The sequence below is a fragment of the Chrysochloris asiatica genome, unplaced genomic scaffold, assembly GCF_000296735.1.
Source record: "Chrysochloris asiatica unplaced genomic scaffold, ChrAsi1.0 scaffold00014, whole genome shotgun sequence".
NCBI lineage: Eukaryota > Metazoa > Chordata > Mammalia > Afrosoricida > Chrysochloridae > Chrysochloris > Chrysochloris asiatica.
The window spans coordinates 3,262,164-3,276,581 of NW_006408532.1; the positions used below are offsets into that span (position 1 = coordinate 3,262,164).

Sequence of the window (14,418 nt, forward strand, 5' to 3'; positions counted from 1 at the left end):
TCTGCTCAGCACCTGTGTAGAGGTCACTGCAGTGTGGCTGAAGGTCTCTTCCCACCTTTTGGCTTCACCACACTGGGAGGGTCACAACTGCTGAATCAGGACCCTTACTTCTGCCCAGTCCCAGACCTGGGTGAACGGGGAGCCCTCAACCCTGTAGGTTTTCAGGGACATGAAAACTCAGAGTGAGTGAGTGTGGTCTCCAAAAGCTGGCAGTGAGACCCTCTAGTTCTGGGGGTCCTGATAAGAGAGGTGTGTGTGGGGGCACTCAGAACTGGGGAGCAGGCACCAAGGCAGAGGAACCAATCCAGAGGTCCAGATGGGCCCCCAAGAGCTGGGAGGAGTCCTGACCTGGACACAGTGCAATCAGCTAGGAAACACTAGTCCCCAGAGGCTCCAGGCCTGGGATGGACATGCACCCACTGCCCCAAGAAAGGAGGCTGGACGACATGGCTCCACAGTATTTCTCAGCTTTTAGGATTCGCTTTTAGAAGCTCAGAAGCTCCTCAGTCTGGCAAACAGAAACCCCTGGACAGTAGATAGAATTCACCTTGATGCTGAGATATTTAGATCCCTAGAAGGGACTACCAGGAGCCCTGGAGGCACTATGGAATACACACAGGACCGAAAGCTTGGTGGTTTAAATCCAGCAGGTACTCTGAGGGAGGAAGATGAGGGTATCTGCCCCCATAAAGATTACGGTCTCGGAGTCCCTATGTAGGGTCACTGTAAGTTGGAATCGATTTGATGGCAGTGGGCAATGGGTAGAAAGCGTTACAAAGGTCACCTAATCCAGGCCTCTGTTCACACATTAGAAACTGAAGCCTTGAGCAGGCAAGGCCTGGGAGTCACAAAAAGAATGCTTATTTTTAAAGGGAACTACACTTACCTACTTGGCATGAAGTAGGCCTTCAGTACAGGGCAGTTACCAGTGGTCCAGCAGAGCCCAGGCCTCCAGAGACCCCTGGTCCAGGCCCATCATCTAGCCTCGCTTTGTAAAAGTCCCCACTGCGTTCAGAAGCCCAATCAGGAACTGTCGTGAGCCTGGTGGCTTTATTCTAGAATGAGGATCTCTTGGTCAGTGAGGACCCCCACATAGGTCAAGGGTCCATACTGGTGCCTAGTCAGAAGCAGGTGAACAGAAGCGTGGGGGATGTTGGGTTACTTCAGAGCAATAAGACGTGCTGGGTTTCTGCTTTGGGCCCGACAGTAGGGGGACAAAAGTGGCAGATGCCTTGTGTCGTATCTTAAAATTGAGAGGTTACGCGGTGTGAGAGGCAGAGGAAAACTGGAGCTTAAACAGTGCTGATAGGAGATTGATGTGGGCAGTGGCTACACAATGTTCCCCCTTAAACTATCCTTTAAGCTGGGCATGTGTGTTTACATAAATGGAATGTGTGTTGTACCTTGTAGTAGGAGAGCTGTGCTGATTCTGAGTAAAGACGATTACCCTGGCTTGCTCAATACTGAGGGCAGCCCATGGTGCATGTCAGACACTTGGTACCACATCAGCTGCCCTCAACTGTAGTGTTGCCATGCTTAGCATCATGCTCAGATCCTGCCATACTCAAGACTTTGGGAATTCAAAACAATTTGCAAAAAAAGACAGTATACATTTGAGTTTTATTTTTAGTACTGAATATGTCACAAGATTTAATGACCAAATGAGTCATTTACATTTTTCAAAGATATCTAAATATAAAATTGCTAAAAATTCAAATACAGAATAGCAAGCTACAAATTCTATTTCTTTTGTTCTGGGGGTGGTGATGAGGGGAAGAGGATTGGAAGACATTAGAAAAGGATGCTTTTGTTGGCTGAATAAAGACCAGAATGAGAGAATTCATTAAAATGACCCCTTGTGCCAAGAAACACACTTGATTTTGAGATTGTGTTTTAGTCACATCTCTCTTTGTATAGCAATTTAAAAAATTGTCTCAGTTGCGAGTCTTCAGTGAAAGAACTAAGTTTATCAGCTCTGTTGGGGACAGTGTGAAAGGATGTCACCCTGGGATACACACTGGAGAAGTTGGCGGAGGGCCGCAGAGGCATCTGGTGAGGCCAGAGGTGTGGTGTAGTGGACGTCTGATCCCTTGCCTTTTCCAACCCAGGAAGATGGATATGCCAGGGGGCAAGTTTCCCTCCTCCCCCAGGATCCTGCTCACTGGTTTCCCTGATAGAGTGAAAAACAGCAGCTACTAGTCCGCTCCAACAAGGAGTCAGGCACTGGATGGAGAAGAAGAAAAGGGTACAAAGCCCCTTCAAAATCAGAGAGGCAGAGAAGATCCCAGTTCCAGGGACAATTCACATGCAGGTCGGTCAACTGAAACACACACTGGGCTAATTAAGAAATGGAAAAGTCCATTTCTGGCCGGGGTCTTAGGATGACCTTAAGACCAGCCATCTCCTGCTGTCATGTGTGGACCTGCAGCTTTGCTTCTCTGAAATCAGAGGTGCTGGGACATGCTGAGGAGACAAGGCTTTTCAAGAAGAAAATCACCCAGTTTGGGGCATACAACATTAGGTTCCTTTACTAAGTTGCAGTAAGATACTATCCTCAAAGCAATGCATTCATTTAAACAAATGGCACAGTTAAAACTATTGACTAAGCCCTAAACATTTCTTCTGAGAAATCGAGCCATAGCATTTCCAATCTGCCTGCTCAATATGGGAACAGATTTGAAAGAGAATAACATAATCAATCCTCTACCCCAAAGAATGGTCCACCATACCAACCATGATAAAGAGTACACCTGTTTATTAAAAGGAAAAAAGAAATGTACATTGTTTTGTTCTCCATATAAGAAATTTGATCAAGTTGCAAGGAAATGTCTGGGCATGGCTATGTACATCCTCAGGCAGGGCCACCAGGCAGTGAAGGCGGCTGGGCAGCACGTGGCTCCTCTTGGTGGCAGTCTGCCCCGGGCACTGTTTTCAAGGCCATTGTCACTCAGGCTCTGGTCAGGTCCATGGAAATGTCCCTAGCTCTTGTTAGAAGGTGCCCCTCCCCATATCTTTTCCAAGAGCCCACCAGTCCTGTGCCTGTCAGCCAGGGGCTGGCCTCCCTCCCCAAGACTTCAGAGGGACAAGGTGGGCTCTAGGGCCACCAAGGCCCTGGTAGGTAGGCTCTGAGCTGTGGCAGCAGATTGAGGCTGGAGGCCAATGTCATTGCTGCCCTGATTTCTTCTCCTTCTGGAAGCTGAAGCTTGTACGTCTGTTCAGTTTTCTTTGTTTTTGAGCAAAATAGTCTGCCCGGGCAGTGCTTGCTCGAGATTCCAGGATGTAGTTAACCTAAGAAGCAAGAGGACACAGCCTAGTCACTTGTCAGCCAGCTGCCAGGCAAAAAAAAGGTAGAAGAGAGGGGTCCTGGCTCAGGCAGGGGGACCCCCAGGCCTAGGTGCTCTCTTGTGGATGAGAGTCCAGTCTCAGCACCTTGGCAGCCCGGGACCAGAATGCTGGCTTTCTGATGGAAACCTGGAGGATGGTGATAAAAGGCCAGCCCAAGACCTTTCAGTCAGGAAGGGTGGAGCTGCTTCCTGGACCTAGAGTCCCTCCTCAGCCTGGGCTGCCCTCAGGAGATGCTTCCCTGTTTTGGGCTTGCACTACACCTAGTCTCCTCAAGTCTCACTTCCTCATCTCAACAACAGTTACAGGGATAAAACAAATCAAAACAAGACCCAGTATTCACCCTCTTACCAGTGGCACTGTGGGTTAACTTGCCTGGATTGCAAAGTCAGTTTAAATTGCAAGGTCGGCAGTTCAAACTCACCAGCTGCTCCTCAGAAACCCTATTCAGGGTTGTTATGAGTTGGAATGGATTCCACGGCACTAAGAACAAACTGACCAGGTACAGCACTTCTAATGATGGTATTTCATTATAAGCTCTCTGGATTCATATGACAAAAAGGAAAGCAAGACTCAGAGGAGGCCTGAAGTGGCCAAGGTCACAAAGCTGGTGTCAGGGCAAAGATCTGGACCAAGATGCCAAGCCCTGGACTGTCATGCCTCCCAATTCTTCGGACTCTGTCTCCGCAGAACCACTCTCTTACGCCCTCCCACTACTCCTTCCATTCATTGCCTGGGGCTTTTGTCAACAAACACCATTTCCCTTCACCCACAAAGAGCTGAAGGTTATATGACTGGGAACATTAATACTTTTGTCCAGAGAAACCAGTTACCACCCAGTTTGATTCTAGTTTAGGAGGCCAGGTGTCCTTGGCGCCTGGCAGGAGTGGCCTCTGCTGACTGAGAGGGCTTTCTGTGGAGGCAGGACAAGATGGCTGGTCTCATGTGGGGACAGGGCTCGGACACTGTGCCCCCACCATACTTTCTGCTCTGATAGTTATCAGCAGCAGGCGTTAAAGGCTGCCGGACGAGTACAGAAGGCCTGACACGCTCGGTCCACCACCTCGCCAAGTTACCAGCTGAGAGCAATAAATCATGAGGACCATGGGGCTGGGCTGACGACTTAGGACACTACAGTGTACGGAGATAAGAGGTTGATCATTTTTAATAAAAGCAATCTTTGGATTATATTGTTTGCACACTCAGCCAACCTAGTGTTTTCAGTGGATTTTCCACACATGTAACTTGGCAAAAACATTTTTTAAATGTTCCTTAACAAGCCAATTATTTCCTAAATTTATTATCTTCAGTGCTTTATGATAATCATAGATAATTTTAATGGAAGATTAATGTAATAATCAAAAGATAAAAACGCCCTTTGGTCTGCCATTAGCTGGTTAATATGCTGTGGCTTAAAACTTGCACAATTTTATGCACTATAGAGTGTTTCACTTTCAGTGCATTTTACAGCTTAAGGCATAAAAATATAGGGAGTTTTCATGGTCAATAAAGCCACAGCCTCCATCACTCGATCACAAGAAGAACCATTTTGAAGAGCCCAACGATTCCTCTGAGATTCATCTCAAAAGCCTGCAGAATTGGGACCGCACAGAGCTTAGCTCAATTATACCTGGAAGCGGACATGGGCAGGCTCTGGGACTCCTGAGGGGCTGGGTTCAAATCAAAGCTCCACCCTTATTAGCTCTGTAGCCTTGGGCCTGCATCTCCTTCTTTACAAAGTACGGATAATAATTCAGGGCAGTTGTGAATAGTAAATAGGTAATAAACAAAATACTTCACCCATAGTCACCGCCCAATAAATGGGAGGCATTAGCATTTCTACAACGGGAGAACCAATAATTTGATCCAGAAGTGTCTTGATAATTTCTTGGACATTGGCCTCTGGCCTCATTTTCTCCCTTCAGTTTCAGACTAACTCCCTAGAGTTCTAGAACAATCAAGTCTACTACTTGAGCCTAAGACTGACCAGTGAAGAGCCTCTGAGGAAACACTAAATATTTCTGTCAAGTGCACTGACACAAGCCTGCTGCCCCAGTGAGCCAGCTGCCCTGCTCAGTCACTCAAGAGTTGCGGCAAAGCTCACGAAGTCATTGTCCCAACACTGGGAAGGTGAATAAAGCTATTTAAATTGCTATAAAAACCAAAGACAGAAGAAGTGAGATTTAATCTTCCAACAGACTTATGCTCCTTAAGTGAATCAGGTCTGGGCACCTTGCACCTCTCCTAGTTTTGCATATGACACGCCATTTCTACAAACATTCTGATATGAAAACAGACATTTTGGACGAGGTGATAGGCCTCAGGGATTTTGCAGAAAAGCAGCTGCTTTAAGGAAGCATTTGGTTCTGTAAAATGATTTCTCTGCACTTGATCTTCTGCAGTCTCATATTGAAGTCATAAACCTACCTGTGTTTCTGTCATCAATCTGCTGTTGTAAAAATTATTTTGATGTCAAACACAGGATTATAATTTTACTAGATTCCTCCTGAAGTCTTGAATATTTTAATGCTGGCTATAAAAGAGTCCAGCTCCTGATGGGGTAGTGAATTTTTATTTTTTTTTAACCTAGTCTATGTACACTCTGGAGTCCTGGTGTGGTGCTGTGGGTTAAAGCGCCAGACTGCAAAGCCATTAGAACTGCAAGGTCGGCGGTTCAAGCTCACCAGCTGCTCCTCAGAAACCCTTAACCAGTTCGTTATGGGTCGGAACCGACTCGACAGCACTTCACAACAAACAATACAACAACGTACACTTTAAGGAGCTTGGGTAGAGAAGTGGTTACGAGTCAGGCTGCTAATTTCACAGTCAGCAGTTCGAAACTACCAGCGGTTCCATGGGAGAAAGATGAGGCTTTCTGCTCCTGTAAAGATTTACACCTTGGAAACCCTACACAGGGTCGCTATGAGTCATAACGGACTCCATGACACATAACCACCACTTGTACACTTTGCACAAGTTCCTTGTGCTATCTCCTAACAATGTGGTAAGTTAACAGTTTGCAGGCTTTAAGCAATCTAGGCAAGCCCTCTGTGTCCACTCCCTGGTTGGAGGAGGCTTTTGACCCAGGTTGGCCTTTGAACCCTTTACCTTTTCTGTCCAACAACCATGCTACTGTGTCTCGGCTCCAAAATGTCCTCCCAGCAGCTCTGTCCTTTTGAATGCCACTGACTACTTTTGAAAATCATGTGTAACCACGAGGACTTAGCTTCAAAATGTTCTTGCAAAGAGACTCCACTTTGCTGAAATCTCCCATTCAGCTCCTTGAGACTATACACACATCTGGGAGTTAGCAGCGTAAGTTCTGGTTCTGCCACTTAGAAGAGTTTTGATCCTGGCTAAGTTACCTATATTTTTAGGGCCTCAGTTTTCACTGGGAAATGGGAATACAGTTGAGCCTTGAACAACACGCGTTTTTGGATTTTGTGGGCCCACTGATAAATGGATTGTCTCCCTGTTGCTACTGGGGTGAGCTCTAGCATTGTGAGTATCCGCTTGATGGACAGACAACTGTTCACAAGGAGATGACTGGTGTTATATGGAGCGTTAAGTGGATACTTGCAACACCTGAAAAAAATCCTGCATATAAGTGGGGTCCACACAGTTAAAAACTCCTGTTGTTCAAGGGTTCACTGTAAATTATACCTGAATTTTCAACTGTAAGGGAGGTCTGTGCCCCTAACTCTTATATTGTTCAGTGATCAACTATAATTCTCTATCACCTACCTCACAGAGTTGTGAAGACTCAATGAAACATGAGCTGTAAAGCCCTTAGCCCAGGTCCTGCACTTTGCAATCTCTTAGGCTACTTTCATTATTGTCACCTGAAAACTTCTAGTACTAGGAAGGAATAATAAGCTAGGTAGGCTAGCCGTATCTCACTGAGTTTGTACTCTAGCAGCCCTTTGTGGGAGTGGGGTGGGACAGTAGGTATCTTGCTCCTTATGGGATAGGAGGTGACATCATGGACAGGGCTACCCAATTAGGAGTAGGGGTGTCCCCTTTGGTTCTGAGTCATGCCCTGCCATAGCAGTTCTACTTTTTCTATCTGATGGAGAAAAGATGATTTTCAGTTTGGAAACAAGAGTCTGAAAAGTACTAGCACAGGGCTGAGCTACTCAGAGGGTGGTACACAGACCTGAAGCCTGGGCAGCACCTAGGAGTATAAAACACACAATCTGGGCTCTACCCTACACCTCCTGAATCAAACAGACCCCACAGGATTACTACACCCAAAATCTCTTTTTTCAGCCAGACCCCAGTTTGCAAGGTTCTTTGGGTCTGGCTCTTCCCCTCTCATAACCACACAGCTGGGTCCAGCAGACTGAAATGCTCTCTGTTCTGACATGGTATTTGTGCCTTTTCATCCACCCTTCAGGAGTCACCTCTTCCAGCTCCCTGACCCTGAGTCAGTTTACCCTTTAAATACCCACATAGCATTTTATAATTAACTAAAATTCTCTCTGTAATTTCCTATTTCATGTATGTCTCTCCTGATAGAGGAAAAGCTCTCTGAGGGCAGGGAGGAGGTCACCAAGCACTAGCCTGGCACAGTAAGGGCTCAGTAAATATTGCTAACACCAAGTAACATACAGACTCCAACATAAAGTTGCTAATATCACCTTGTGTACAATTAAGGCACCTACAAAACAATAACAATTTCTTAGGAATTTGCTCCAGGAGCCTCCAGGAGCCCCTGGCAATGTTAGAGGAAAATAAATGATACATAAAAAGAACAGCTATGTACGCAATGAACTAAGATTGTCAGGAGGCTAGAATCTAAAAGGGGTTCAACTTTGGCTGAAGTGAGGTGCAAAGCAGCTTCCCTGAAAAGGGCACCAGACTGGAGCCAGAAGACCGGTGTGGTTCTAGGGTGGGTTCATCAGCTGGGTGACCCAGATGAGCTATCATTGCAAACTTGGGCCCTAGAGCTTTGCCTAGCGTCAAGGAGTGCTCCAGGTGTGCCTGGACAGAAACCCAACCTATACACCTAGTCCCGGGGTGGGGAAGGACTGCTCACTCACCTTGAGCACAATCTCATTGACAGTAGCAGCGTCAGATTCAAAGTAGAGGTGTTTGTAGTCATGATTGCTTAGATACGTGAGTTTAAATATTGCATGACCTGGAGAGAGAGAAAACAGTGTTGAGGACGGTCTGGTGATTTACCTATGGGGAGAATCCTCCAGTATTCTCCCTTTCTTATTCCAATTCAAGTGAGAACAGGTGGAGACAGAGCAGCAACTGCTCTTCTTGGGAAGCCACATTCTTCTATCTCAGGCTGCATAGCAAATGGACAGTAAAAGAAAACAAAATGAAATAAACAGATCAAACAGTTAATCCCATTCTACTCCAGAGTGTATTGGGGGAATGCCACATTAGGAAGACTTTACAAAACTACTTCTATACAATAATTACATGGAGATGGAGGTATTTTTAAGGCAGAAGGCTCATCAACACCAAATTATTACTCTAAAAATAAAATGAGCAAATAAAATTAATGAGCAACAGGACAGAGAAAAGCTAATGATAAGCTATTATTGAAGCTTCTCGCCTAGCCCTGCTCTTGCTGGGGGTGGTATTACATGGAAGGGGTCAATCTGGTCTTATGATGTTGCCTGGAAGCCTTCCCCAAGGCTCCTCCCAGAAAGAGGATCATGTCTACCATGGAAGGATGGGGCTCGGGTAGGATCTGCTGTGCTAAAGACTGCCTTGGAAAGCGGCTTCACTAAGCAAACTGATCTCAGTGCTCAGCGATCTGCTTAACACATAAATGTGACCTGGGTCCAAATTCTTTCATGTCCTTTTCCTACCACCTGCAGAATAACATTACCATTTTGGGGTCCACTTCCTGGTACAGCATAGCACACTCCTAGGGACTCGCACCCATCCTCCCCACATCCCCCAAGGATGCCTCTCTCACTGACCTGGCTGGAGAAAACTTTCCTATTCTTGGTGATTCGGCTCAACTGCTACTTCTTTGGATAAGTCTTCACAGCTACACTTCCTTGTACCCTGCTTGAGTTGGTGTCTCACACTGTACCCTGCCAGTTAAAGAAGTGTACTTATTATGAGACCTGCAGCCGTGTTTGTACTCTCCAGGCCAGACTGGTTAATCACAGTCCCTGTCCTACACTGGGGCAGAGCTGCCAGCCTAACTGAGCTGGTACAAGAATGAAAGATAAGTAAAACAAAGGGCTTTGGGAAACTTGGTTTCAGTTCCATATGCCCTCTCACCCCAACACATACCTCTCCTGTGGTCCTAGGACCCCGAGATCTCCCCAGAAATTCCTTTCTTCATAGGCTATTTTGAAGTTGACTGTCATTAATGATAACCAAAGGAGATTTGCCCACAAGAGACATGCAGTTGGCACTCCAACAATGTTCCTAAACTAAGGAGCAGCTCGGGACATCTCTTATGAGCTTCTCTAGTACACGTCTGCAGACCTCGGTGCTTTTAAAATGAAAATTCAGCATATCCTCTTTATTATGCCCCCTCATCCACTGTCCTTTTAATTGAAGCAGTGGCTGGTCAGTTATTAATTAATAATATATCACCCATATTACTGTAAGTTCACCTCTTTCCCGGAGAAATCTTTTCAGGGACTTTATTTACAGTAGCTAATTCTTCAGATCTCCAAAAATAAACTGATATATGTTGTACATTTGTGGCCAGAAAATTTGTGCTGCTGGTATTTTATCCTGGAAACATCATTATGATATACTAATTGTGACTATAAATTCTATCCAAAAAATTAGCTAATAATTTCTGAAAAACCTCACTTTCAATCACTTGACAAATTCAGCCTGACTCTAAATTGTACTAAAATGTTAAAATTCGTGACTGGAAGCTAAATATCACTTGTTTCTGGTAGGGAAGTGAACCTCACCTATACAGATATATCGATACTTACGTGTGTGTGTATGATTTGTTGTTATGTATCATCGAGTTTGTTCTGACTCATAGTGATCCTGTATAGGGTTTCTAAGGAGTGGCTAGTGGGTTTGAACTGCTGACCTTTGGGTTAGCAGTCGAGTGCTTATCCTACAGTGCTACCCCAGGACACCTGTGTATGTATACACACCTCATATATACACACTTTAGTTTCACAGGGTCTACCTAGGGACATTAAAGAGTCTAGTCTGATAATGCCACTGTGTGGAAGAACAATGTAATTTTTTTACTGACCACACTGTGACCAAGGAGAACATCTATGGAGGACACAGAACTGTGAAGGACAAACAGTGACACCTCTCCAGGAGGTCTTACTGCTGACACCTGGCCATGACAGACAGAAACCAGGGCCTGGGGCTAGGACGGACCAGAAGGTCTTAGGGAGGCCTGCAGACTGTACGCTTCGGGGTTCACTGACCACTCTGATAAGTGATCTCATGGACTCTCTGCACCACCTGCTCCCACTCGTCACTAACAAAACCAAACCAAATCCCAAGATGAGCATGTTCTTTCTGAACAACTGAGACACATTAAAAATATTTCCTGCACTTTTCAGGTTGTGCCAAATCTGTATATGCAGTTTGCACGGGCCTGGGAGCTTCAGGAAGGAAACTTTGACACTGAACCCTTATGATCGCAGGGCCTGTGGAGAGTATCAAACCTGGGCTCACAGACAGGACAAGTGCAGTTCATATGCACAACAGTAACATGAAAAGATGAACTAACCCCATGCCAAGCCTCCTGTAAAACGACATGTTTAGGCCAGGTGACCCCAAACAGCCCACCTTCTGTATTTTCACTATGTAGGCAATGCTCAGGAGCTCCATGTGGACCTCACATGTCCCAGAGCTCATTTCATTCCATAGCTCACCTGGGGAAATGGATATAAACAATGAAGAAATCCCAACCCTCTCTCTTATACCTCTGATTTATTTGTTCTTGCCAGTAGAAACATTCACACCACTAAGAGGAGTCAACACAGAGAGGAACTAAGTTACCCCAGTACTTGTGATGGAATTTTAAACAGTCCTGTTGCAAAGAATTAGAGTCTCAGCTGTTAATAACCCAGGTTAAGGTCCAATGGGGCAGCAATGGCAGTTAGCCTCCTTCTGGCTCTATTGGGAAGAGCTTGAGTTTACAGCTCAGGTGAAGAGCAGTGGAAATCAAGTTTCCATTCCCATTGGAGCCACAGGGTTGACACACTCCAAGAGAGAATATATTTTGATGAGTTTCCCCTTCATTCCAGGGAATTCTTTGTTTTGCTAGAAAAGACAGTTTTCCTCAGATCAGGCCCTCCAGGAGCAGAGGCCAGTACAGGGAAAAGAAAAATGAACAATCAAGTATGATCAGCAATAAAAGCAAACACAGGGAGCGAGCTGCAGTGGAGACACCAAGGCAGGAGCCGTCTACCCAGTTTGGGGAATGGATAGAGGATAGCTGGGAAAATAGGAGGTGGAGAAGGTATGAAAGAGGAAGGGGGCAGAAGGTAAGGAGGTGGCAGGGTCACAAGTAAGGAGATGAGGCAGCACTACAGCTGTGGGAGCTCAGGCTTAGGAATGGGGAGGGACTACAAAGGGCTGGAATACCTCCACTCACTAGCTGGTGGGGCCACCAGTGGGCTTTAAGCAGAACAGTGAAATGAATGGTCGCATTGTGTTTTAGGGCACTTATTTGGCTTTCTGGAGCTTGGAGGCAGGGTTTCCAGTTGCCACCATGGTCCAGGTAGGAGTGCATGCAGTTCTGAGCTTAGATAGGGGCAAAAAGGGGCTGGTTTGAAAACAGAGAAAGTAGTGTTGGCAGGATCTATGCTTTACAATAGCAGCTAATAAGCAGAATTCATACTTGGATAATTTCACCTAGTTCAAAACCTATATATTAAAGTGCAACAAGTTAATTAACCTCTTGCTGGAAAACAAGTGTTTTAATAAACATGGGTGATTATTAGCATTTCACCAGATGTGTCTGGGAAGAAGGCATCACTGATGGAAACAGTTAAGATAAGGCTGTTGTAACCTTGGCTATATCTAGGCTCATCTCAGAGGGATCAAATGACCTTTGTAGCAGCAGCCAGCATGTGGCCTGGGGCACAGAGGTGTGCCAGAGGTGGGGCAGAGTTACCCTTGAAAAGTTAAGGAATGATCAGCAGTTCTTAAGAGGTAAGCCATGGGAGCAAAGGATCAGCTGAGAAAAAAATTATATTCATGGAAGCTAAAAAAAAAATCATGGAAAAATAGAATGAAAAGATAATGGAATTTTAACATGAACTTTTGAAGCCCGTTGTATACTTTGAAACAAAATACACAGTTGAATGTTCTAATACATTCAAATTCTTTTTCCTGGATTGTTAAATTCTGTTTGGAAAGTAAGGCATGACAAAAGCCTGGGATACAGACAGGGAAAAGCCTGGGCTCCAGGAATAAGATTTAGAAAGGAATTCCAGCTCTGCCCAGGTCCAGGTATAAAGGAGGCAGGAGCATCTGTGGTTGGATATTATCAGGGGCTTACTACGTGTGGTGGAGATAATTTTTAAAACTGTGATCGAACTAATACTTAAACATGCTCATTATTTTGAAGATTTTGTTTTTAAGTGAACTCTTTTGAGCAGACTTGCAACTACACTACTACAGGAAGACACTAATATAATGGTATAAACCACGGCCTTTAAGTACTGGTCACATGTACAGGACAGATGCTGAAACTATGTATCTGCCTCTAAATATTGAAACAAAACTCTGGAGAGGCAAAAGTGTAGTTACATTTTTTTTCTTTTCTTTTCAAAGTAAAACAGAGGAGATGGGCTGCAATACTGAGCAGAAACTAATTAGCATCACAAATGTCAAAGTGGAGACCGTTGAGTTTTGGGCTGTAATTTATTTTCTGCATTTATGAATTTTAACTAAAACAAGAGGCTGTATTGAAAAAACAGTTTCCTCTGGCCAATTCCATAGTGGTCATTCTGAAAAGACTGCTGTTACTGGATAGGACAAGCATAAGCAAACAGGGACAGTGTATATCCTCCGCTGAAAGAAGTGCTTACAGAGGATGTTGTTTGAAAGGAGACCCCCTTCTAACACAAGCTGCCAGCAATGACTGAGGCTGGCAGTGAATGCATGCTGCTAGGACTTCCAAGGGAACCTACAGCCTGCCTTTGTCTAAAACTACAGGTGTCACCACCACTTGACTTTCATTTTCAATGATAAAATATATTTCAAAAACCACTAGAAATGTAAGAACATAGAGGAAAACCCTCCATACTCACCTCATAATCTAGCACAATGACATAACATGGTTTCTTCTAGTCATTCTCATGTTTATTTCCACAGTTGTAATTGTGGTTGTTGTTAGGTGCCATTGAGTTAGTAGCGACTCATAGCGACCCCATGTATAACAGAACGGTCCTGGGCCAACCTCACAATTGTTGCCATCCTTGAGCCTATTGATGCTGCCACTTTGCCAATCCATATCACTGGGGGTCTTCCTTTGTTTCTCAGACCCTCCACTTACCAAACATGGTATGGCTCTCAAGTGACTGGTCCCTCCTGACAATATGTCTTAAGTATGAGACACGAAGTTTGGTCATCCTGGCCTCCAAGGAGCACTTTGGCTGCACTTTTTCCAACACAGATCTGTTTGTTCTTTTGGCAGCCCATGGCACTTTCAATATTCTCTTCTAACACTGTAACTCAAAAGCATCAATTCATTTACGATCTTCCTTATTCACTGTCCAACTTTCGCATGCATATGAGGTTATTGAAAATACCATGGCTTGGGTCAGGCAAATTTAGTCTTCACACTGACATCTTTGCTCTTCAACACTTTAAAAAGGTTTTGTGCAGATTTGCCTAATGGAATACATCGTTTGATTTCTTGACTGCTGATAGGTGATCCAAGGAAAATGAATTCTTTGACAATTTCAATCTTTACTCCATTGATAAGAACGTTGTTTATTGGTCCAGTGGTGAGGATTTTTGTTTTCTTTACATTGAGATGCAATCCATACCAAAGGCTATGGTCTTTGATCTTCATCAGTAAGTATTTTAAGTACTCTTCACTTTCAGCAAGCAAGGTTGTATCATCTGCATATCGCAGGTTGTTAATGAATCTTC

General features: G+C 44.8%; 1 protein-coding gene across 4 annotated transcripts in view; it reads right to left on the reverse strand.

Annotated features, from left to right (window-relative positions):
* Nucleotides 1-2,738: 2,738 nt before the first annotated feature.
* The window catches only part of MAPKAP1 (mitogen-activated protein kinase associated protein 1), a 432,218-nt gene continuing 420,538 nt past the window's right edge, over nt 2,739-14,418 (reverse strand). Inside the window, exons 10-11 of one of the 4 annotated variants that reach the window (XM_006834768.1) lie at nt 8,385-8,482; nt 2,739-3,288 (exon numbers count right to left, since the gene is read on the reverse strand). In XM_006834768.1, coding sequence (XP_006834831.1) covers nt 3,163-3,288; nt 8,385-8,482 — 224 coding nt within the window. In that variant the 3' untranslated portion in view covers nt 2,739-3,162. The remainder of the gene's footprint in view (nt 3,289-8,384; nt 8,483-14,418) is intronic. The other 3 variants (XM_006834767.1, XM_006834769.1, XM_006834770.1) reach the window with 3 other exon arrangements.